The sequence below is a fragment of the Solenopsis invicta genome, chromosome 2 (genome assembly GCF_016802725.1).
Source record: "Solenopsis invicta isolate M01_SB chromosome 2, UNIL_Sinv_3.0, whole genome shotgun sequence".
NCBI classification, from domain to species: Eukaryota; Metazoa; Arthropoda; class Insecta; order Hymenoptera; family Formicidae; genus Solenopsis; species Solenopsis invicta.
In genome coordinates, this window is record NC_052665.1 from 6134211 (window position 1) to 6158347 (window position 24137).

The window sequence follows — 24137 nt, forward strand, 5'->3', positions numbered from 1 at the left end:
CTTTTTAATTCAATTCATCAATCGCATTATACCGACAACTTTGCTCTATAAAAACTGTTCTATAAAAACTTATTCACACTGTTAAAAATGTTATGAAATTTAAGTTATTTTTAAGTATCACATTAAATTTAGTGTACATTGAATTTAATGTATCAATAAGTGAAAATCTTGTGTATGAAATTAGTGCACTTTTAGTGCACTTTTGCCAACGTTAAATGTACATTAAATGTTTTTTAACATACCTGTTTGAAATTTGCTTCCGTTACATTTCATTAAATTCTGCTGCCAATTTTTAACAGCGTACGCAAAATGGCGATTGATTAATCGATGAATTAAAAAACTTGTCTTATATGTGCGAAATTCCTTGTATATCCCCTAATCCTTATTTTATTATACATTTCTCTAAATAGACATGGTATTTTTGTTTCTGCACTGTTTTTGCTCGTTTTCAATTATCAATGCTGATGGTATTATTTTATATAAGAGTACGAGTTATGTTACAATTGACGTAACGTGTTTCCATGTTATCGCGACTGCTATGGTAACGCAAACCCTTACCAAGCAAGACGGTAATGGACGGTAAGTATAATCGTGCAGAAGAGAGGTTGAGTGACTCATTTCTCATTTTCTACAATTTTCTGCCTAAATTATGCATACGCTTAACGTGTAATCTTGAATTTATATTAGCAATAAAAAAAAAGTGTAAAGACTTGGTTACACGATGGAGGATAGGCGTTGCGTACAAGAGAAAGACAGAACTCAGAGAAAAGAGGAAGACCCCGCAAAACGAGATAAAAGCGACAAAGGAATTGACACTTATAAATCAGAACCATGCACAAGAATGACCAAACGAATCGCGGAGCCACTCGTCAGAAAATCTCGTAAAAAGCATTGCGATTGGATAAAATCCACCTCTGACACGTATTGCCCTAATACCAAGTTAATAAAAAATTACGTGTATCAGAAAGCGTATGATCGCTTAGAAAAATACATTAAAGATGAACCGAAGGTTCTCGGTTTACCACAAAAATGTGAAACTTTGTCGAGGTAAGTTGTCAGCAGTTCGTAAAATATTGTTTGCTCGTTGCCAAATAATAACATACGCTTTGATTACATTCCCGTGCGTTTATTCGACACAAATTAGATGTCAAATTTTATTTGAAAACTTGATTAAATAAATTCAAAGGAGCACCACGGCGCCAAGGAAAGAGAAAAGAGAAATTGCTTCTGCCGAAGAAGATGATTATTACACGTCACTGTGTCGGCAGAGAGCCGAATTTCGGATGCATCTGATCAGGAAGATTAAAGGGCCGGTGAGACGCGATGAAAGTTGGCGCGAGAACAAGATGGAAATTTGCAGCGAGGATGCGAAAGAGTGGACGACGGTTTCAGACGACGTTAGCGTTTGCGGACAAACAGCAGTAACTCCGAGCGACAGCGACGTCGATATTTGGCTCACAGAGGAAGACAAGAATCTATTGAGGTATTACTACTACATTCTTCATGAGGTTGACGACGCTCACGCAGGCACCTTAGATTCTGACACGTTAAAGAAGATCACGAGCATGGTGTCCGCTGAATGGCAGGAGAGACACAAGGAGTGCTTCGATCGATTGATTCGAGAATTAAAGAGCGACTATGTTACGAGTATGAAAAAGTCCATCGTCGACTTTGTGCTGCAGGAACCCTTCGACGAGGAATTCTGTATTACGGTAAGTACGACGTCTACAATAACGTGTGGACGTCACATTATATACGTGGGATGAAATATTATTTCACACGCAATATAACATTTTTTTTTCGGCACCTGATATCGAGTCGGCGTTCAACAATGTGCCCTCTCGCCTTTTATGGTCGCTTTTCACGCTCGATTACACATTGTGCACATTGCAGCCGTCGCCCTCCCGAGGAATTGCTGAATTGTTGTCGCCGGAGCACTGTATTAAATACCACAAAATAAGAGCGAAATTGAAAAAGAGATCGATTATCGTGTATCACCCGTGCATACGCAAAACTTTAGATTATTGGTATCGCGAATATGGGTTAGTAAGTTAAAAAAAGAAATGGCACATAGTGTCAGAATGTTTCTACACGTGAAATGACTCTTGGTCCAGTATAATTTCGTAATTCGTAGAAAGACCAAACAAATTGACAAACGAGAGCTGACGTTGTACGGACAACCGTACGAGTTTTCGAAATTTGATTCAAAATTCTTGAAATTCCTCAAAGATACGAGCGACGATCTTCTCAAACGATGGCTGCCAAGAATCTGCAACATTTTGCTTGCAGTAAGAAATTTGCTTTATTGTTTGAGTACTTTTTTTTATTGGTATTACTTCAGATCTGATATCGAAATCTTCATATTTAGGCTTCGAAGAAGGGTAATTTGCCACCGGTGAATAAACCGCAATATAATAGATTCTTCAATTGCCTTGCCTACGTCATGGAAGATCAATTGCGAGACTTGTGCTTGCGTTCGATGGAAGATTATATCGACTATCTTATGGACGTCGGTGTAAGTATCATGTCTCGCAGACGTTTCTGATGTTTCATTAATAACTTCATTTTAATATATTTTGGTCAAATGCATTAAATATAATTATCTTGAGCAGCATACAAATTGTGGCTTTAAAATAAACGTTGTGGTAAGGAACACATCTGTCATTTTTGATCCCACGTTCAAAGCATTTGCAAATGGACTTTCAATGTTGCTGAATTCTCTTTACGACGCTGTGACAACATTACCACGAGCGGAGATACAACTTGGATGGCTTTCCCCAGATAGTAGTTTCCCTGAATTGCTTAAGGTAAACATTTCATGTAACATTAAATTAGAAAAAAAATATTGTGCAACGTCTTGAAACATTTTTATCGTTAAATCATTAAATAATTACAAAAAATTATCATAATTATTTGAATAATAATTTAATTATTGCACTCAATATAATGATTAAAAATTGTTAATAAAAATTGCTATAATTAAACTTTTATTTTGTTTTTGTAGCCAGTAATTTCATCGGATCTTCTAGAGCAACATGTAAACGTCATTACAAATTTAATTGAACAATACAAAACTGGCCCGGAAATGCAATTGCACGAGTTCGATAAATATATAAGTTTGATAAAAGATGTGGATGTTAATTACGTTCGGGATTTTTTGGACGCCCAGCCACCCAATCCGTTCCAGAAATATTGCGAACTCGTTGATTATTATGATCGATTGAGCAAAAATATTCCGCTCGAGTTTCGTTGGACAGCTTTTACTGAACTCTTTGAAGTTCGCAGACATCATACTATAGAATATCTCGTTTCTACAGCTGCTCACCTTAAAGACAAATTAATTTCAAAAATGGTCGCTGATTATCAACATAAAGTTCGACTGTACGTTTCTTGCCAAGCATCATTATACATTTAAATATAACTTTGCAGTTTAAACGAATCTAATAATTTTATTGTTTGATGATCATTTTTAATTATCAGTATAGGAGATGATTATCAAAATATAGCCGATCAAGCATTGAGTATACCACCCAATACGTCAGAACTCATGAAACTTCAGACTTTTATATATAAATCTGAAACGGAGACTGTTTTTCAGCTAGAGGCTCGATTGGCAGAAGTAATGAAATATATAATATTTTTATCAGATTATCATCACTTAACGCCGGTCGAGTTGAAGAACAATAATTTTGCTTTCCAATGGTGAGCTTAATTATATTAATTAATTCGTGATAAAATTAATTTTGTAACGCAACATAAAATAAACTTGAATCGTACTAGTTAACATAATTATATAAACAAATTGTTTAATTAATCCATACCTAAAAATTTTGAATATATTCATGTTTCAATCATTTTCTTGAAATTCTCACATATCCAGGTATCATACAATGCCTGAAATTTTCGGAAAACACCGAGAGATAGTTGCAAGCAAAACGGGCGAGTATCAAGCAACACTGAAAGCTAGAATTGAAAAATTTGAACAGGATCTTCAGCTTTATGCAAAATACTGTAACGAATTGCAATATTGGGGCAATATCGAGGAGATACAACGATACAAGAAGAAAGCTGCGAGTCTCAGTCAAAAATTAATTGCTGCTATGGACACAATTGCAGAATTCAACGACGAGGAAAAATTATTTGGTTGGGAGATATCACAGTATCCCTTAAGAAAAAAGGTAAAAAGAATTAGTTTAAATTTATTCTATGAGAAAGGAATAATTTATTTTTATTGATGACTAGATAGACGATCAATTGGCACCCTATAAAAAATTCTATGACAACGCCTGTGATTTTTTGACTAACTACGAGAATTGGACCGAAGCTATGATAGGCTCATACGATCCCGATGTGATCGAGACCGAAACCGGCGTTGCGTATCGCATAATCTATAAATTGGAAAAGGCTTTTCAAGAACCTGCAGTGAGGAAATTAGCAGAAATTGTAAGAATAAAAATCGAAGATTTTAAAGAGCATATGCCGGTGATACTGACCCTTGGGAATCCCTCCCTGAAAAGTCGTCATTGGGAACAGGTTTCGGAAATTGTTGGGTTTCCGATAAAAGTCGATCAATACATGACGTTGGCCAAGGTAAAGGCAAACCTACTCAATTTGTCATTGGCTACGAAGCATAATCTTATTTACTCCTGCAGATTCTCGACTACGGTCTAGGCGACTACGTTGCGAAATTTGATGCGATATCCGAGGCGGCTACTAAAGAGGGTAATTTGGAGAAGGCTTTATTCAGAATGTATTCCGATTGGGCGGACATTGCGTTTACTGTCAATCTTTATCGCGACACCGGCACATACGTCATTGCTAGTGTGGAAGAAATACAACTGTTGCTCGACGATCATCTAACAAAAGCTCAAACTATGAAGAATTCTCTTTATATAAAACCTTTCGAGAAAGAAACCCTGTAGGTTTACTTTGTTAGCTTCTTAGAGGAAAACTTTAATTTCTTTTATCAGTTTTGCTACTTTAATTATCAAATACAATTCATGGTTACTATATTCCATGCCGTCAGAGAATGGGAAGCCAAGTTGCTCTTGCTACAAGATATTATGGATTATTGGCTCAAGGTCCAAGCGACGTGGATGTATCTTGAACCGATCTTCACGTCGCCCGATATACAGCAACAAATGCCAGAGGAGAGTCGACGATTTACCGCCGTAGATAAAGTTCGTAACTGTTCTCAATGTAAATTAAATTGTCAAGTTATCGCTTATATGCAATTAATTTACAAATTTACATTAAATAATTTAAATTTTTAATTACGTACGTAAAATAGATCTGGAGGGAACTTATGACAATCGTCGCGGTTAATCCTGCAGTCATGGTCGTCGTCAATATCGATAAGATGCTGGATCGCTTGAAAAAATGTACCTACTTACTTGAATTGGTACAAAAAGGATTAGCTGCTTATTTAGAAAAGAAGAGGCTCTTCTTCCCGCGATTCTTCTTCCTCTCTAACGACGAACTTTTGGAAATTTTGTCCGAGACAAAGGATCCCACGCGGTACGCTTCATCGCATTGATTATTATCATATATATATTTAATTGTCCGTAATTATACATTTTAATTATTATCGTAGAGTACAGCCGCATTTGAAAAAATGTTTCGAGGGCATCGCAAAATTGAGTTTTACCGATGTCATGGAGGCCACAGCTATGATGTCGTCAGAAGAGGAAATAATTATTCTCGAGGACATAATCGATACGACTGCTGCGCGAGGACAAGTGGAAAAGTGGCTCCTCGAGCTTGAAACTGATATGAAAAAAAGCGTAAAAGCTCAGGTCAGTTGGAATCGATGACAATCTCTAACTATACGAGTCCTTTATTGAATCAATAAATACATTGATTCGATTTTTCTCTAGGTGATACGAGCCAAAAATGCTTTCCCGACTAAAGCTAGGAGTCAATGGGCTCTGGAATGGCCGGGGCAGACCGTTCTCTGCGTTAGCAAACTGTACTGGACGACAGATGTTACCGATAAGCTTCCGAAGGGCTCCGAAAGTTTAAGAAATTACGTAGAAACGTGCACATATGAAATTAATGAAATCGTCAAGCTCGTTCGCGGTAAACTATCAACGCAAAATCGAACGACTTTGGGTAGATATTCTTTCTCTGTTTGGCAAGAATGTACTCAATGTACGTCGATCCGAAAATGATTCCCTTTTTCTTCTTTTTACTTGCAGAAGCTTTAATAACGCTGGACGTTCACAGTCGTGATGTGTTGATGCAGCTATGCGAGCAAGATGTGAATCAAGTTACGGACTTCAAGTGGCTTTGCCAATTGAGATATTATTGGATGGTGAGTTGATTAAGATATGCGACCTTTTCAGTTTCTTGTAATTTACATTTTTATTTACTGTGGTATATCTTCAATATCGTTGACAACAAGATTTATGCTTCCGTTTTGTAGGACGAGAACTTGTATACGATGATGATAAATTCCACGTTGAGCTATGCATACGAGTATCTAGGCAATACGTCGCGATTAGTGATAACGCCACTCACCGATCGGTGCTATCGCACCTTGTTCGGTGCCCTCAGTCAGCACCTCGGTGGTGCTCCGGAGGGACCAGCTGGGACAGGGAAGACCGAGACTACCAAAGACTTGGCAAAGGCAGTTGCCAAGCAATGCGTCGTGTTCAACTGTTCGGAAGGATTAGATTATATCGCTCTAGGCAAATTTTTCAAAGTACGAACTGGAAACATTTAATGTCACAGACATACAAACGCAATTGTATACCAAGCTGAAGCTTAAAATGCGTTTCTTTTTTTATTTAATATAGATACTAAAGATAGTATCTCATTTATGTAACAAATAAATTCTTTTATTCTAAATTTATATCAAATAATATTACATTCCGCAGGGATTAGCTAGCACGGGTGCATGGTCCTGTTTTGACGAGTTCAACCGCATTGATCTGGAAGTCCTGTCGGTAGTGGCGCAGCAGATACTGACTATTCAACGAGCTATACAGGCGGGGAAGAAGCATTTGATATTCGAGGGAACAGAATTGGAACTAGATCGTACTTGTGCGGTATTCATCACGATGAATCCGGGATACGCTGGCAGAACGGAATTGCCAGACAATCTGAAAGCTTTGTTCCGATCGGTGGCTATGATGGTAAGCGCAAAAACGCGTCTTGAAAAAAAAAAGCATTTTCCCGTATAATTATATTGTATCTCATTGATATTTAATAGGTGCCGGATTACGCCTTAATAGCGGAAAACATTCTGTACTCATATGGATTCTACAATGCAAGACCTCTGTCTGTTAAAATAGTTATGGCTTATAAATTATGCTCGGAACAATTGTCCAGTCAGAATCATTACGACTACGGTATGCGAGCGGTAAAGTCTGTCTTAATAGCGGCCGGACACTTGAAATTGAAATATCCGGAAGAAAACGAGGACATTTTAATCCTGCGTAGTATCAAGGACGTGAATTTGCCCAAGTTCCTCAGCGAAGATATACCGCTATTTCACGTACGTCTATACGTTTATGAGCGAAAGAGAGGATCGTGAAGAATATATCATTTTAGGGTATTGTCTCCGATCTTTTCCCAAACGTGCAACTTCCTGAGCCGGACTATGTGCACTTAAACACGTCCGCATATAAAGCCTGCGCCGCTGCGAACATCCAGTGCGTGCCGGTGTTTCTAGAGAAGATCCAGCAAATATACGAGATGATGCTGGTCAGACATGGGTTCATGATTGTCGGACATCCCTTCGCCGGTAAGACTACGGCCTACAAGATGCTAGCTGACGCACTCGAAATTTGTGAAGAAAACGTAAGCACTCCGAAAATTAATTGTTACTTCAGAAAGTAACAATTAATTCCTGCGAAAAATGACAGAGAGCGATTATATACTTATGTAACGGTTAAATCAATTAAATTCAACGTCGATTTCGAAATAGAATTTAATAAACGAGCGCAAGGTGGAGATTACGGTGATCAACCCGAAGGCGATAACTCTGGGACAGTTGTACGGGCAATTCGATCCAGCGTCTCACGAATGGAACGACGGTATTCTGGCCATTAGCTATCGAGCTTTTGCAACTTCGACAAACGACAACCGAAAGTGGCTGGTTTTCGATGGACCGATAGACGCGATATGGATAGAGAGTATGAACACTGTTCTTGACGACAACAAAAAATTATGTCTGATGAGCGGAGAAATTATTCTGTTGGCGCCGACGACTAATTTGATATTCGAGGCGTTAGATCTGGAAGCAGCTTCACCGGCCACTGTATCTCGTTGCGGTAAAGAGGCTCTTTAACGATCATAAGTAAGCTAAAGGTCTGGAAATGAGACAATTGATGAATCGTTTGAAACAGGTATGATTTATATGGAACCTACGGCGTTAGGATGGGAGCCCTTATTAAATTCTTGGCTAGCCAAATTGCCAGAAGTTATAGACGAATGGCTACGAGTCTTCCTGTACGAATCGCTGTTTCTTAGATTTTGTAAACCTCTTTTTCATTTCTTACGTCGACGCAATGTAAAGGTAGAACGTTTATTCTCGTTATAAATAAAATTATGTATCGTGATAGATACTGTTCATATTGTTTTTTATTAATTTGTAGGAAATATGTCCGATGCCCGATTCAAATCTCTTACGGTCCGTCACTTATTTCATGGATTGTTTTTTAGATGACTATTATAATGAAGAAATAGTAAAAAACATAAGTGAACTTGATCTTCGAGCACAGATAGAAGTTGGAACTGATTGAAATAATTAATAAAATATTACGAGTTATAGTGAACTAACTTTAAATATTTATGTAGGGTTCATTTTTCTTTTCGTGCATCTGGGCGATGGGAGGCACGTTGGAAGCCAAATACAGAGAATCCTTTAGCATTTTATTCTGTGGACTTTTGGAAAAGGAATTTCCACTTGTACTGATGAACATATATCAATTACAAGAACCGATTCCGCCGCCTTTAAAACCCTACATATTTATTATGCCGAAGCACAATCTAGTATTTGATTACAGGTTTATTAAAGAGGTAAATATACTTGCGAAAATTTATTTATCTAGTTTTAACTTTTAGATAAAAAAAAAGATATTTTGATCTCTTAAGAAAACGTTTTATTTAACAAAATTTAATTTTGCTAAGTTTGTCACTTGTTTTTGTCAGGGCAAAGGAAAGTGGAAATTATGGTCGGATGAGCTAATGACGGCGCCGCCGATTCCCCGCGATATTCCCGTCAATCAAATAATCGTGCCAACCGTAGAAACGATACGGTACACGGCGCTCTTTCAAATGCTGGTGCAACACGAGAAGCCGGTGCTCTTTGTAGGGCCGACAGGCACCGGAAAATCGGTGTACATAATCGACTTCCTGTTAAAGAAGAACAACGCCGCGGTGAATAAGCCGTTACTGATTAGTTTTTCCGCGCAAACCACTGCTAATCAGACGCAAGATATTATTATGAGCAAATTAGATCGCAGGCGTAAGGGCGTTTATGGTCCTCCTATAGGTAAACGATGGATCGTTTTCGTGGATGACGTCTCGATGCCGATGAAAGAAACGTTTGGAGCGCAACCGCCCATAGAATTATTGCGGCAATGGTTGGATCACTGGCAATGGTACAGTGTCCTAAATCGTTTATCGTGATATTGACATTGATCTGTTTTTTTTTTCACTTTGATTTATAATTTTGTGATGAAGATATCACATACTTAGATCACATTGCTTAAATTGTGTATTAAATTTTAGTAAAAATTTGCGCTTTTTATTAATTTTGTACTGCCAGGTACGATAGAAAAGAGGGAACGTTAATAAAATTGATCGAGATCCAACTAATGTGTGCGATGTCTCCGCCAATCGCCGGCAAAGATGTTACTTCGCGATTCAAACGACACTTCGTTGTTCTGGGAATATCTGAATTCGAGGACAATGTTATGATCACGATATTTAGCAGGATTGTTTTATGGCATCTCGATACGAGGTCTGTAAATTTAGAATATTTATTATAATAAGAATATTCACGCTTGAAATTTATCCCGAGTAAATATCTCTTACAAAGATCCAGAAGTCTATATTATATTATATCCTTTTTGCGTATTGTAGGGGTTTTAGCAAAGAATTTGATCCATGCATTGATCAAATTGTTTTAGCAACATTAGACATTTATAAAGAGAGCTTGCGCAATCTGCTACCGACACCTGCGAAATCACATTACATGTTTAATCTTCGAGATTTTTCTAGAGTTATCCAGGTTGTCTATAACATCTTGCTATTCATCCCGTTATTATCCACATCTTCAACAAAAATTCTTTTTTCAATTATTGCAATTATCACGCAGGGTGTACTTTTATCAGTTCCGGAAACTATGCCTGCACTCTCAAATATGAAGCGCTTATGGGTTCACGAGATACTTCGTGTATTTGGTGATCGTTTAATCGACGAAATCGACATTAGTTGGCTGATACAGCAAACGAGCGTGACGTTAAACAATCGTATGGAAGTCTCATTGGATGATCTCTTCAAAGATTTGCTTCCAGCTAAACAATATATAAGAAGAGTAAGATTTTATCATTTTATTATGTATTAAAAAAAGTAAGAATACGCATTGACATCTCATATTCTTGCATGTCTATTGCAGATCACCATAAACGAATTGCGAAATTTGATATATTGCGATTTTACCGACGCCAAGGTGGACATTCGCTTGTATCAAGAAGTTAGCGATTTAGAACAATTGCGGGAGATCGTGGAAACTTATCTTTCTGAGTATAATTCGATGACGAAGAAGCCTATGAATCTGGTATTGTTCCGGTACGTGAATCTTAAGTATCTGTCAAATATTGCCAGTAATATTAAAACGTCCGGTCTTGTGTTAAATTCAATGTGAATGCAAAGGTTCGCGATCGAGCATCTGTCGAGGATAGCTCGCATCATCAAACAACCACGAAGTCATGCTCTTCTCGTCGGAGTTGGTGGATCTGGAAGACAGTCTTTAACCAGATTGGCATCGCACATCTGCGACTACGACGTGTTTCAGGTCGAACTTACGCAACAATACGGTCAGCACGAATGGTACGAGGATATTAAAGCTATTTTGAGGAAAGTCACCGCTACCGAATTGCATTCGACTTTTCTCTTCAGCGACACGCAGATTAAGGAAGAAAACTTCTTGGAAGATATCAGCAATATGCTTAATTCAGGAGAAGTAAATGGATAACATAGAAATTATTTTTATCCGCTTTGTTCCTTCATTTATTTAGATTTTTTACGCGTTGATGATAAAAAAAATTAAGCAATTTCGATTTTTATTTAGGTACCTAATATATTCACGGCTGAAGAGAAGATTGAGATATGCGAGAAAATGAAACAGATCGATCGACAACGGGAACGGGCGTTACAGACAGATGGTAGCCCTGCGGCGCTTTTTAATCTATTTGTGCAAATCTGTCGCGATCAACTACATATCGTTGTCACCATGTCTCCCATTGGCGACGCATTTAGAAATCGAATTAGGAAATTCCCGGCTTTAGTTAACTGTTGCACCATAGATTGGCTTCAGGTATTAAAATAAAATTATTAAATTTTATCATTAATGTTGCGTAAGAAGGTATATAAAAATGATACTGCTACATCATTAACTTCATCATTCAAGCCTTGGCCTGAAGATGCGTTATTGGCTGTCGCGACAAAATTCTTGGCTAAGGTCGAACTCACTGATCACGAAAGAAAAGTCGGCATTGACATGTGTCAAATCTTCCACGTATCCACACAAAAATTAAGTGACGAATTCTGGTTTCGTTTGAAGAGACGCAATTATGTAACGCCTACATCTTATCTCGAAATGATCAAGACTTTTCAGAGCTTACTCGATAAAAAGCGTGGGTAAGTAAACGAGTGTATTAAGCGTCGAATCTTCCTGTTTAACTTTTCATAATGTTACAGAGAAGTGCTGCACGCTAAGGCTCGATACGAGGGTGGACTAGGACAATTGGATAGCACGCAGCATCAAGTCACAGAAATGCAGAATACGTTAAAGCTATTGCAACCAAAATTGATCGCGGCCACGCAGGATATTCAGCGAATGGTGGCTAATATAGAAAAGGAAAGTCAGGAAGTCGCGGAGTTTGAGAAGGTAGTCAAAGTCGACGAAGCCGCGGCTGAAGTAAGTTTCATACAATCACTATTGATATATTATATATTATGTTGTTATGATAATATAGTAATAATACTAAATGTAAAATGTAAATTTAATAAAATTGTGCTCTTACATAAAATTATCATCGTACAGATAGTCGCAAATGAAGCAGATGTGATAAGAGCCGAATGCGATGCTGATTTGGCCGAAGCTATGCCTATCTTGAATCGAGCCCAACAAGCGTTGGATACGTTAACATTAGCAGATATTGCGATTGTTAAAGCAATGAAGCATCCACCATATAGCGTGAAGCTTATTGTGGAGAGCGTTTGCGTCCTTAAGGTACAAAAGCAATCGGGCAATGAAAAATGCATATATTATCATTCGTAAAAAAAAACGTAGCAATATTTAATACTTGGATGTTAATTTTATTACCTATATATTGTCGCAATTTAAGTGAATTGTTGCAGCAAATAAAACCAGAAAAAGTGCAGAAGGACGGTGTTTATGTTGATGATTATTGGAAGGCCGCCTTGAGAATGCTCAGCGATACTAAATTTTTAGACTCGTTACTTCATTTTGATAAGGACAACATACCGGACAAGGTGATAGAAACGATACGAAAGGAGTATCTGACCAATCCGGACTTCGATCCGGAGAAGATCAAAAAGGTGTCAACGGCTTGCGAAGGATTGTGCCGCTGGGTTATCGCAATGTCCGAGTATGACATAATCGCGAAAATCGTTGGCCCTAAGAAACGAGCCCTGGCGCAAGCTGAAGCTGTTTATCATAATGCCATAGAAAAGTTAAACATGAAGAGAGAACAATTGCGTCAAGTGCAGGTACGCATTGCAAATATCAATAAAAGTTATAATAATAAATCACAGTCAATTTCTAAAAAATAATAATAACGGTAAACAAAGGAATCTTGTATTAAAAATTGAATTTAAAAATTTCACTATTAGATAAAGTTATTGAATCTTCAAGAAGTTCTAAGCAAAAGGAAACTGGAGTTTCAAGTGATGTCGGATCAGGTGGCGGACTGTGAGATGAAATTAAAGCGGGCTGAGGATCTCATCGGGGGATTAGGTGGAGAATACGCACGTTGGTCCCAAAGTGCAGAGACATTAGGCAACACGTAAGATCTAGCCGAAGCAGATCTTTATGTTATTAAAATCAAATTTATATGTTCTACTTTCTGTAGATATTATCGGCTAACGGGAGACGTGCTAATTGCTTCCGGCGTAGTGGCTTACTTAGGTCCGTTCACCATGCCATTTCGTGTGCAGCAGATAAGCGAGTGGGTACAATTGTGCTCAAATAGGCAAGTGATTTGTAGCCACGATTTCCACCTGCGCGATGTACTCGGCGACCCGGTTTTGATCAGATCGTGGAACATCGCCGGCTTGCCCGCCGACGCATTCTCTATCGACAACGGAATCATCGTTATGTAAGTCAATTGTAATTTCAGTAGCGTATCCAGTTGCGTAATACCAACGTTTTCTTTTTTAGAAATGCCAGAAGATGGCCGCTGATGATAGATCCGCAAGGCCAAGCTAATAAATGGATAAGAAACATGGAGAAAACGAACAATATAAGCATTATTCGATTGAGCCAACTTGATTATGTGAGGGTCTTGGAAAACGCGATACAATTTGGACAACCGGTACTGTTGGAAAACATACAAGAGGAATTAGACGCCGTTCTTGAGCCGATACTTCTGAAACAGACGTTCAAGCAAGCTGGTGCATTATGTATAAAATTGGGCGACACTGTAGTAGAATACAATACTAATTTTAGGTATGATATTAAGTATACGTGATCAGAAAACTTGAAATAAAATATTCTTCTACATAATATTTAAAATAATATTAATCATATTGATGTATATGCAGACTTTACATCACGACAAAGTTAAGGAATCCTCATTATTTGCCGGAAATAGCTGTAAGAGTAACTATGCTGAATTTTATGATAACGCCGAGCGGTCTGGAAGATCAGTTGCTCGGTATTGTAGTAGCGAGAGAAAGACCTGACTTGGAATCGGAAAAGAATGTTTTGATTGTGCAAAGTGCCGAGAACAAAAAGTACGTTCTTTGATAAACTTCAATTCGACAACGCGTTTTATTTTATTTATTTTTTTATTTTTTTAATTTTATCTGATAGGATGTTGAAGGAGACGGAAGATAAAATTCTGGAGGTACTTTCTGCGGCGAAAGGTAACATTTTGGAGGACGAGGAGGCTATTGACGTTTTAATGATGTCTAAGAATTTATCCGACGATATTCAAGTGAAGCAAGCGGCCACGGAAATTACAGAAAAATCGATCGACACTGCAAGATTACAATATCAACCCATCGCGGCCTACTCGACTATACTCTTCTTCACGATAGGTAAATCAATCGCGTGGAAAATAAATAATACAAAAAATCGTTAATAACCAAATTATTTTTTTTGCAGCATCTCTAACTAATATAGATCCAATGTATCAATATTCATTGATGTGGTTTGTGAATCTCTTTAATTTGGCTATCGATAATACGGAACCAACCGATAAAATCGAACAACGTTTGAAGGACCTGACTAAATACTTCACATATTCCCTTTACGTTAACATCTGCAGATCACTATTTGAAAAAGATAAATTATTGTTCACGCTGCTTCTCGTTTACAATCTGCGCGACGAGAGCGACACGCCGAAAAGTGCAGGCCAGTGGTTGTTTTTGTTAACCGGTGGAATAGGTTTGGAGAACCCGTACGCTAATCCCGCCGAGTGGCTGCTCGTCAAGTATTGGGATCAATTGTGCAGGCTGGAGAGCGTCAAAGGATTCGAAGTAAATTTTTGTAAAATCGATTAAAAATCAATATTTATAGAACGCATTTATCAATTCCGTAGGGCATCCGAGAATCATTCGCCAACGCTGTCGGCGATTGGAAAAAGATATTCGATTCGAGAGAACCGCAGCGAGAACTTTTCCCAGCGCCATACGACAGCTTAAATTTATTCGAACGATTATTAATTCTGCGATGTATCCGTCCCGATAAAATTATCCCAGCAGTGCAATTGCTCGTGGAAGGTAAAGAACAAGTGAATATTAATTTAAAAAATTGGATGGATATCAATAATTACTACGATTGCATCGGGATATCATAGAACGATTGGGCACGCAATATGTGGAAGCACCACCTTTCGACTTGGCCTCCTCTTTCGCGGATTCCAACTGTTGTATTCCATTAATATTTATCTTGACTCCCGGTGCCGATCCGGGACAAACTTTGTTGGCGTTTGCCGACGAGCAAGGCTACGGTGCCAAACGTCTCTTTTATTTATCACTCGGCCAAGGTAAGTGTTTGCCGCATAAAAATTTGTCACATGAAATTGACCCTATCGTAATCCTTGTTTCAGGTCAAGGACCAATAGCGGAAGGATTGATACAGGACGGTGTATCGCATGGTAACTGGGTAGTATTACAAAACTGTCACCTGGCCAAAAGCTGGATGCCGACTTTGGAGAAGATATGCGAGGGTCTGATACCCGATACGATTCACCCTGACTTCCGATTATGGTTGACTAGTTATCCAGCAGAACACTTTCCCATATCAGTTCTCCAGAACGGTATTAAAATTACGAACGAGCCACCTAAAGGACTCAGGGCTAACATTTTGAAATCTTACGCAACTGATCCGATCAGTAATCTGGAGTTCTTTGAGGGTTGCGTTCAAAGCGAGTACTTTAAGAAGTTTTTGTACTCGTTATGCTTCTTCCATGCTATCGTACAAGAGAGACGGAAGTTCGGCCCGATCGGCTGGAACATTCCATATGAATTCAACGAGACCGATCTGAGAATCAGTGCTTTACAATTGAAAATGTTCCTGGACGATTACGAGGATGTGCAGTACGAGGCTTTGATGTACCTCACGGGTGAATGCAATTACGGAGGCAGAGTTACAGACGAATGGGACCGTCGGACATTGAACACTATTCTGTCAAAGTTCTATTGTCCGTGAGTATTAGTGAATTGTATAACTTTAATCAATCGAGATTAAGAAATTATTATTTATATTCTTACTCAGGAAACTGTTGGCCGATGAAATATATTACTTTGACGCATCGTCTACCATTTATTATTGTCCGATTGCCAGAGAATACGAAGCATATATCGCATACACGAGAAAACTTCCAATAATTACAGAACCAAGTGTATTTGGCATGAATGAAAATGCCGACATTCTTAAAGATCAGCGAGAAACAGATCTACTATTCTCTTCATTGCTACTTACTCAGGTAATTTCTATTTAAATTAAAAAAAAAGAACAATTATAATTATTATATAAATATAATAATTATTATCTTTTTTTTTATTTTATCAAACATTATTCAGGATCGAACGGTATGTAATCACGATATTGTCACAAAAAATAATGAAATTTTAATTTATGATTAATTGATAATCAATTTTATATACAATTATAAAATATTATGTATTTTATGTAATTATCTTTTTTTTATTGCTCGACCTCAGGATCTTTGGAAAATTAAGGTATGTTACATATCGTCTTTCGAATTTACAGCCTAATCTTATGCATAACGTACAAAATCTTAGCCTGCATTCTTCCTGAGCCTGATGTGAGATAAAACCCTGAATATACCAAGATAATTTGAACAAAAATAATGCTCTATTATCTTCTTTCCTAGGAAACTGTTAAAGTAGGCGTGGGACAAACCTCTGACGATGAGATAGTTTATGATGTCGCAACAGAAATCTTGGACAAGCTTCCAAACGATTATAATCTCGATGCGGCACTTATTAAATATCCTACGTTATACAGTCAAAGCATGAACACTGTATTAGTGCAAGAGATGGATAGATTTAACAAATTATTACGCTGCATCAAGAGTAGTCTTATTAATGTTCAAAAAGCTATCAGAGGTATATATATATATATATATATGTGTGTGTGTGTGTGTGTGTGTGTGTGTGTGTGTTCCTCAAAGAAAAAATATATACTTGCGAAATATTGTCAATTAAATTAAATTATCAAATTATTCTTTTAATATTCTTATCAAAGTATTATAAAAATTAAAATAACATCTTAAAAATTATATTTTCGCAATATTGCAATACCACAGGTTTGATTATAATGTCCTTTGAGCTTGAAAATATTTACGAAGCAATCTTGAGAAATAAGTTACCTCTTTTGTGGAAAGCAAATTCTTACCCCTCTTTAAAACCCTTGGGTAGTTACATCAGTGACTTTTTACAACGTTTAACATTTTTACAGGTGATTATTTATGCACTACTTTTGTTTCCTTACTCAAAATATTTTAAGGTAGATACATATAAAAATATATATAAAATATAAATATGTTGTTTTTTTAATATAGAAATGGTATGAGGAAGGACCACCTGTTACATTCTGGTTACCTGGATTTTATTTTACGCAAGCATTTCTAACTGGGATATTGCAAAATTATGCGCGAAAATATCAGATTCCTATAGATCTTCTCACGTTTGATTTCGAAGTCTTGAAAGAAACTGTCTTCACGGTCGCGCCCGAGGATGGCATTTACATTTATGGGTTATTTTTGGACGGCGCAAGATTCGATATAAAGAAAATGTGTGTAGAAGAGAGCTATCCCAAAGTGCTTTATGACAACGTTCCATTTGTAAGTAGATTTATCTTCCAAGAAAAGTTTTTTTAATAAATCAATGAAAACTTACCTTATATTTCCAGCTGTTGCTGATACCAAAGAAGAAGCAGGATATCAAAGAAAGACTATCGTATATTTGCCCACTGTATAAAACTAGTGAACGTCGAGGAGTATTATCCACCACCGGCCACTCCACGAATTTCGTTATAGCCATATGGTTGCCCACGGTGAAGCCACCCGAACATTGGATTATAAGAGGAGCGGCTATGCTTTGTCAACTCAGTGAATAAAATAATGAACGTAACGTCATTTGTTTTTTCCTCTAATCTAGCTTTCTCATTATAGGTAACAGATTATCTTAGCATATCCATAAAAAAATTATTTTTGATGTTACATCTTCACTTTGTCATGCAAAAATTGCATATATATTGCCAAATACTAGTATTATCTCTTTAAAAGTGAAGCTAATGGAAATTCAATAAATTATTTTCTCTTTGTTTTTCGTCGTTTCTTTAACGAAATACGTTCAAAGTACGCTCTCCATGCTTTTTGAATAACTCTAGTTGCTCGATTATGCTTAAAGAACTCCAATTTTTCATTGAAAGCTTTTATCAGAGCAATTTCTCGCTTCTTCTTAAATTGAATGTACAACTCCCGTTGCAAGGTCAGTTGATCCTAATGACAAAAATTAATGACCATTTAGCAAAGTTGTACATATTAAGTACGTATTAAATTTAAGACCAAACGTGCTACAAACCTCCATTTCTTTAATTTCTGCTTTAATAACTTCGTTATCTTTTGATAGTTCTTCTGTCAACGCATGGAGCATACCAACGTCGCAGTCATATTTAGCAAGAACAACAACATACTCTTGCTCAACTTTTGCACTGAAATATTAAATTAACATATTTATTCGCATTTCTCAAATGAATTTTGTTCGATATTAAACTGTTTCTTTTTTTTATGAAGAAGCATTTACCACAGATCAAAAAGCTTCTTTTCGGTCGCTGCATTAATTTTTATAACGTCGTGCAATTTATGCTTTGCCAAATCTATTTCAGACCATAATATTTTCTTTCGCATCTTCTCTCGTTCCTTTACAATCAGCATCTCTCGCGTTGATTCTTCTCTACAAATTTGTAAAAATAAAATTTGAAATCATAAATAATATAGTAATAAAACAATATAATTTTTATATAAGTAAAAATAATAAATTTTTTAATACATTTCTCTTGGTATCTCTATTTCTGACGTTTTCTTAATGCTTCGCATTATCTCTTCCTCGTCGTTTATGCAGGTAACAATATCTCTCAGAAAGATTTCGGAACTCGAGTTCTGTTCATCAGACGTCTCCTGTAAAGCTGCCAATCACAATATTTTCTTTAGCAGCACGCTTTATCCAGGGGACGTCCTTAGGACGTACGGACGTCCAAAGGACCAATGTCCCTTGAATAAAGGTGCTATTAGGGTTAGTCCGCGCTCGAAATAATGCGTATTTTTACTTAATATCAAAAAATTTTCTCTTCATTAAATTTACCTTCAAGTTCCGCCAAAGTATCCGCTATTTTTATCCGGCAATCGTGCAAGTTGATAGCATACGCGCATTCTACTTCGGGAGTTCTCTTCGTGCGGGATATAACGAATTTTTTGAAAAGCTCGATGAGCTCGATGATTTCTCGGAGCAACGGCGAATCGTGGGCACCACACTTTTCAATCTATTAAATGGCAATAAGAAGTAGGATAAAGATTTTTTCTCACTTAATGTTCTCACTCAATTGTTACAGAGTGAATAATTTCAAATAATTTTGAAACTGAGTGTTATTCAGATCTACGATTGCAACATGGCGAATTTTTTTTAACGTGAAGTTGGCGCATTATTGTTGACACGTGTGGCTCTTTTTCGGGCATGCTGATTGGCTGGTTGAAGAAAAAAATTTTCCGCGACGTTGGAAATTCTCTATTCGAAAGCCAATCAGCACGTTTGAAAAACTTGTGGCACGACATGCGAAATGTTTAGGTTTGGAATCGAATGAAGTTGCCGAAATAAACTGAAATGTCAAGTGGAATTAAGATAAAATTAAATGAAATCTATTTTTCCAAACAGAAAAGACACAAAATAAGAGAAAATTCATATCTCTTAAAAGAACGAAGACATTTATTCGTTTAAATGGAATCTATTAAATTTGGCAACGTTAATTACCGATTTCTCTATCTTGCTCGTAACGCCCGCCAAAAGTTTCTCCAGTCGATTTATCGAAATTGCGACGTTTTCTTGCTCGCTCATGATTACTACCGCTTTTCTTAGAAATGTAATTCTTACAATCTTTTTCTTTACTCGCGGAATTATTTAGTCCGGTTATGTCAAAATATATTTAACGATCCAACAATACGTACTTCTATGGTTACCGTCGCCTTGCATTCCATTCGTTGTACCTTTCTCAATATACGTCGACAGAGCGCCTTTTAACTTTTTTCCACCTTGAAATTAAATTTTTTTTTTATAATACTTGAAACGTCAAGGCGTGCCAAACAATTTCTAAGAATTTATAAGAATCTATTATTGTTAAAGTTAAAAACAGCGCATTGATCGACATTCTCTGTAGTATTCGAATAAAAGTCTGACGTAAAACTTTCAAATCTCAAGGTTATCTTGTTGCATTATCTTATTCTTTCATCGCACGATCGCAGAATGATTATTATCTCTCGTTCAAGCGTTTTGATAAAGATAAGCTGCTGTTATCGAGATAAAGATATCACAGATACTTCGTTCTGAAACACAGACAGAGGAATTGATTCACAGAAGATAAAACATGTAAAAAAGATGCTTGTAAGATCCCAAAGTGTCGTGTGAATTATTGTATTCTTATCTATTGCGCAATAAATTAAATGACCACTGCCTTCCCTGCGATAATAAAGATAAGCTTCTGATATGGAAATAAAAATACCATATATCTCTCCAAAATAAATATTACTTCACGATTCGTTTCGCGTCATTGTGCAACAATTACAAATTATGGGATAGGAATGTCGATTATAGGAATAACAATTTCTCTTACTAACGTTTCGCGACGCTCCGAGAGAGGGTGTGCCTCTCGGCGCTTGGTGGAGAGTCGGAGAGTCGTCGACGTCGTCGACGAGAATCGCACACACGCACATGCGCACGTACACCCGCATACGCCGTGAGTAATCTCAATCATCTGCTCCGCCGTGGCTCCTGTGTGTGCGACCGGAATTTAAACATGACGTTTTGATGGAATTGCTATGACATCACCGGGGTCCGTTGCACTTTCCGGACTGGTATTCGATCTGGAAACGACGAGTGCGTAATGCGAATATCTATCGATGCGTGATTACGAGTTTTGTCGTTTCAACAATTAACGCCACACCTAAAAGTCACGCAATTTATTTATCGCAAACCTACAGGCAAGCGCGGATGTACATACATACGGAACGTAAAGGAGGAGTCTTCTTTTCTCGAGACATCCAAGACGAGTGCACAAGGATACTTCGTGTAGTTTGGCTGTGATTATCTGTAATTTCCTCTATATACACGAGTCCTTGCCGGAGATAGCACAAGCGTGTAGAACCGTTTGAATTCCGGAGCCCGAATTCTTAGATTCCGGAGCCCGAATTCTTAGGAAGGCGAGATTCTTCGAAGAGCGAAAACGTCTTTATGTGATCTCCTTCTCCTATCATTGAGCAGATCTACGCGTAGAGCGTGCTGCGGCAAAAAGTTGTATTCATGCCTTTTTGTCTGAGAGGTAACGCGACCTGCAAAATGGAAGAATATTCTGTCGCGTCTGATGTGTCGGTGGTGGATGTGTATGATATTGCATCGGAGATAGGGAAGGAATGCGAGAAGCTCATAGATCTGTTTGGGGTGGAGTCGGTGACTAATCTGATGCCAAAGGTGATAAATGCTTTAGAGCTACTTGAGAATCTCGCTACCAAAAATGAGCGCGAAAATACTATGGTACAGGAGCTAAGTGCCAAGATCTCTCAGCTCGAGAGTGACAAAATTGGAAAGGCTGAGGATAGACAACGATTTGAAAAGGTAGCTGATGATTTAACTTGTTTATATTACATAAAAAGCAGTAATCTCGACTTATAACTTATGATTATATTTCATAGCATAGTTATATTATTGAATCTATTTCTTGTAGGAATTAGAACAAATCGAAGAACACTGGAGACAAGAATCTCGCGACTTAGTAGCCATGGTTACTAGATTACAAGAAGAAAATAGACGATTAGCTGAATCTTTGCACGAATCACGTAGTGATAGTCAGTACAGCAGTAAACAAACAAGTACTAACACCAATTAACCTGTTACTAATCTAATCATTAAAAGGTTTTGTTAAACGTACAAATGTACTTTTGACAGAACACAATGTACAAATTAACAAATTGCTGAAATAACTATTTGCATTAATTTTTAGCTATTACAGCTAGTCAGGAGGTTGATATAGCGGTTCTACAGCATTTAAGGTCCATGATAGATAAACAACGAGATCAGATTCGTGCGAGAGATCGAGAATTGTCACAAAAAACCACAGAAATTGAAAATGTAAATTGGTACTTATATGAATATATGTAATTCGGCAATTTTCTCATAATAGACATAAAATGTTAAATTTCTAATTCTATTCCTAGAGTATTTTAATGAAATTATTAGATATTAAATAAAATTTTAAATTATTAGATATTCAAGGATTTTAAAATTATTTTTCATATAACAAATTTTATTATAAGAACTACACATGATAAATAATGCAATGTATTGTATAGTTAAGTGCTCAAGTGGAGAAGCTTACTGTACTGGGACGAGAATTGAAACGTAAACAACGACAAGCGCAAATGCAAGCCCGAGGTTTAGTAGAAGAAAGAGCTGACTTTTTAGCTCAACTGCAAGACCAGAATCGGGAACTTATAAATCTTCGGGGACGGCTTGGAATGGCTAAGAAAGAAAATGAGGATTTGAGTAAATTGCAGGGCTGTCCTGATTTAACGAACAAAGCAATTTATGATCTAGATGATCCTGATAGACCCAGATTTACGACTGCCGAACTGAAAGAAATTTTGCACGAGCGAAATGAGTTGAAGGCAAGAGTTTCAGATCTTGAAGACGAACTAGAACTGTATCGACCAAAACCTGAAATGTATGTCGTTAACTAATAAAAACTATATATATATATATATATATAGTTTTTGCTGCATAAAATATATTTGTGTCATTTCAGTCCTGAGGATGATAAAGATGCACCCGTGCAGGGACCGCTTCCTTATGAACCAGATGATGCGCCATGGAAAAAATCCTCCGAATCTGGAATTCGTAAATTGTACGTGTTTATTATTTTCGTTTCTTCGTATATTTATATGTAACATGTATCTAAAATGCATTAATTTTATAGCTTCCGAAAAATATTCTCCGAATCCAGTAGCAGCTTTCTCGGAGGTAGCAGTCCCAGACGAAGTCTTTCTAGTCTTTCAAAGATGGCCCTATCTGGAAGCAGTACCTGTGATACGTCTATATAATGCTTTTTTAAAAATGCGTTGGATAATTTTAAATAATTGTCAAGAATGACAACCAAGGATGATTAGGACTAGACTTTTTATTTACATAACCACATTTTGTGACTCCACATTTTGTGACTGCTCGATACACATACGATTTTACATAGACAATTTTAACGTAGATATTAATTCTTGTAAGATAGTTGATATTATTGAGACCTGATTCACAGTAGATGTGCATGCAATGAGCAAATAGGACACACTAGATTTATATAAATCTATATGACAGCAAAGACTTGTATGCATGTATATATTTGTATAGATGTATAAAAAAGGACAATGTGTATTTAGCTGCACGACTTTATATCACCTTTTTTTATTTTTTCATTTCCTTTTAGACGTTAAATTTATAGACATGGGATATTCGTAATGCATGTAGAAAAAGATAGTGATATATATATAATTAGAAAAAAACATTCCAATTTTTTTTCGAAACAACTAGGTGCGTGTAATTTTAAATGTACATTGATGAGGTCCTAATTGGGTCTAATGTGAAACAGGTCTCATTCTTTCTACATATATATATTTACACGCAAGTACCAAAGTATCCGATTATTGTTTTCTAAGCTTTCAAAGAGATTTATAATCTTTCAATAATTTTCTTTATTCTAGTTACTATTTCAGTTATAAATGAACTAATGTATTCTATCTAACTTTGCAGTTAAATGCAATTTTTAGAGTATATTCTATATTGAGAAGACTACAGTAGATTTTTATATCTTATTTATTAACTTTTTAATATATATATATCGTATGTTTATTGTGTCATGATGCATTTATGATATG

At 36.8% G+C, this 24137-nt stretch overlaps 4 protein-coding genes across 9 annotated transcripts; 3 read left to right on the plus strand and 1 right to left on the minus strand.

Moving 5' to 3' along the window:
• The first annotated feature begins 204 nt into the window (after window positions 1-204).
• LOC113002951 (dynein heavy chain 7, axonemal-like) lies at window positions 205-2121 on the plus strand. The gene is made up of 2 exons (XM_026130167.2): window positions 205-1712; window positions 1894-2121. The coding sequence occupies exons 1-2, from the start codon at window positions 1284-1286 to the stop codon at window positions 2053-2055; spliced, it is 591 nt and encodes a 196-aa protein (XP_025985952.2). The 5' UTR covers window positions 205-1283; the 3' UTR covers window positions 2056-2121.
• A 42-nt stretch (window positions 2122-2163) lies between these two features.
• LOC105200944 (dynein heavy chain 7, axonemal-like) lies at window positions 2164-18081 on the plus strand. The gene is made up of 48 exons (XM_039445750.1): window positions 2164-2288; window positions 2369-2515; window positions 2613-2807; window positions 3005-3381; window positions 3481-3702; window positions 3881-4178; window positions 4243-4590; window positions 4653-4918; window positions 5027-5180; window positions 5291-5517; window positions 5594-5795; window positions 5877-6111; window positions 6198-6313; window positions 6425-6703; window positions 6879-7136; window positions 7214-7498; window positions 7555-7803; window positions 7931-8276; window positions 8352-8521; window positions 8601-8732; window positions 8803-9024; window positions 9157-9608; window positions 9776-9970; window positions 10093-10240; window positions 10328-10546; window positions 10628-10800; window positions 10885-11194; window positions 11303-11548; window positions 11642-11871; window positions 11932-12151; window positions 12278-12466; window positions 12595-12991; window positions 13115-13262; window positions 13329-13574; window positions 13637-13924; window positions 14020-14211; window positions 14291-14517; window positions 14585-14958; window positions 15021-15201; window positions 15279-15467; window positions 15531-16128; window positions 16199-16409; window positions 16507-16515; window positions 16648-16665; window positions 16821-17055; window positions 17256-17407; window positions 17511-17792; window positions 17861-18081. The coding sequence occupies exons 2-48, from the start codon at window positions 2444-2446 to the stop codon at window positions 18065-18067; spliced, it is 10989 nt and encodes a 3662-aa protein (XP_039301684.1). The 5' UTR covers window positions 2164-2288; window positions 2369-2443; the 3' UTR covers window positions 18068-18081.
• Window positions 18082-18083: 2 nt separating this feature from the next.
• Window positions 18084-21389, minus strand: LOC105200832 (protein CASP). 5 transcript variants are annotated; one of them, XM_011168589.3, is made up of 7 exons: window positions 20838-21389; window positions 20172-20255; window positions 19315-19492; window positions 19003-19138; window positions 18757-18906; window positions 18535-18664; window positions 18084-18452 (listed from the first exon to the last, which is right to left on the minus strand). In XM_011168589.3, the coding sequence occupies exons 2-7, from the start codon at window positions 20199-20201 to the stop codon at window positions 18261-18263; spliced, it is 816 nt and encodes a 271-aa protein (XP_011166891.1). In that variant the 5' UTR covers window positions 20202-20255; window positions 20838-21389; the 3' UTR covers window positions 18084-18260. The 5 variants fall into 5 exon arrangements, with proteins under 5 accessions (XP_011166891.1, XP_025985949.1, XP_025985948.1 ...); XM_026130164.2 differs by having other exon boundaries at window positions 20723-21389; XM_026130163.2 differs by having other exon boundaries at window positions 20172-20546; window positions 20723-21389.
• Window positions 21388-23416, plus strand: LOC105200831 (RILP-like protein homolog). 2 transcript variants are annotated; one of them, XM_011168586.3, is made up of 6 exons: window positions 21388-21831; window positions 21941-22085; window positions 22217-22344; window positions 22566-22936; window positions 23018-23116; window positions 23189-23416. In XM_011168586.3, exons 1-6 carry the CDS (start codon window positions 21520-21522, stop codon window positions 23310-23312), a joined length of 1179 nt encoding a protein of 392 aa, XP_011166888.1. In that variant the 5' UTR covers window positions 21388-21519; the 3' UTR covers window positions 23313-23416. The 2 variants fall into 2 exon arrangements, with proteins under 2 accessions (XP_011166888.1, XP_011166890.1); XM_011168588.3 differs by having other exon boundaries at window positions 21941-22061.
• The last annotated feature ends 721 nt before the right edge of the window (window positions 23417-24137 follow it).

Coding starts and splice junctions, on each gene's coding strand:
- LOC113002951 (XM_026130167.2), top strand. CDS start 1,284: ATGCATCTGATCAGGAAGATTAAAGGGCCGGTGAGACGCGATGAAAGT. Junction 1,713..1,893: donor ACGAGGAATTCTGTATTACG/GTAAGTACGACG, acceptor TGCACATTGCAG/CCGTCGCCCTCCCGAGGAAT.
- LOC105200832 (XM_026130165.2), bottom strand. CDS start 20,061: ATGAGCGAGCAAGAAAACGTCGCAATTTCGATAAATCGACTGGAGAAA. Junction 19,493..19,977: donor CGAGCAAGATAGAGAAATCG/GTAATTAACGTT, acceptor GCCATTTAATAG/ATTGAAAAGTGTGGTGCCCA. Junction 19,139..19,314: donor TACTTTGGCGGAACTTGAAG/GTAAATTTAATG, acceptor TGTGATTGGCAG/CTTTACAGGAGACGTCTGAT.
- LOC105200944 (XM_039445750.1), top strand. CDS start 2,444: ATGGAAGATCAATTGCGAGACTTGTGCTTGCGTTCGATGGAAGATTAT. Junction 7,804..7,930: donor TCGAAATTTGTGAAGAAAAC/GTAAGCACTCCG, acceptor ATTTCGAAATAG/AATTTAATAAACGAGCGCAA. Junction 14,518..14,584: donor TATACTCTTCTTCACGATAG/GTAAATCAATCG, acceptor TTTTTTTTGCAG/CATCTCTAACTAATATAGAT.
- LOC105200831 (XM_011168586.3), top strand. CDS start 21,520: ATGCCTTTTTGTCTGAGAGGTAACGCGACCTGCAAAATGGAAGAATAT. Junction 22,345..22,565: donor AAACCACAGAAATTGAAAAT/GTAAATTGGTAC, acceptor TGTATTGTATAG/TTAAGTGCTCAAGTGGAGAA. Junction 22,937..23,017: donor TATCGACCAAAACCTGAAAT/GTATGTCGTTAA, acceptor GTGTCATTTCAG/TCCTGAGGATGATAAAGATG.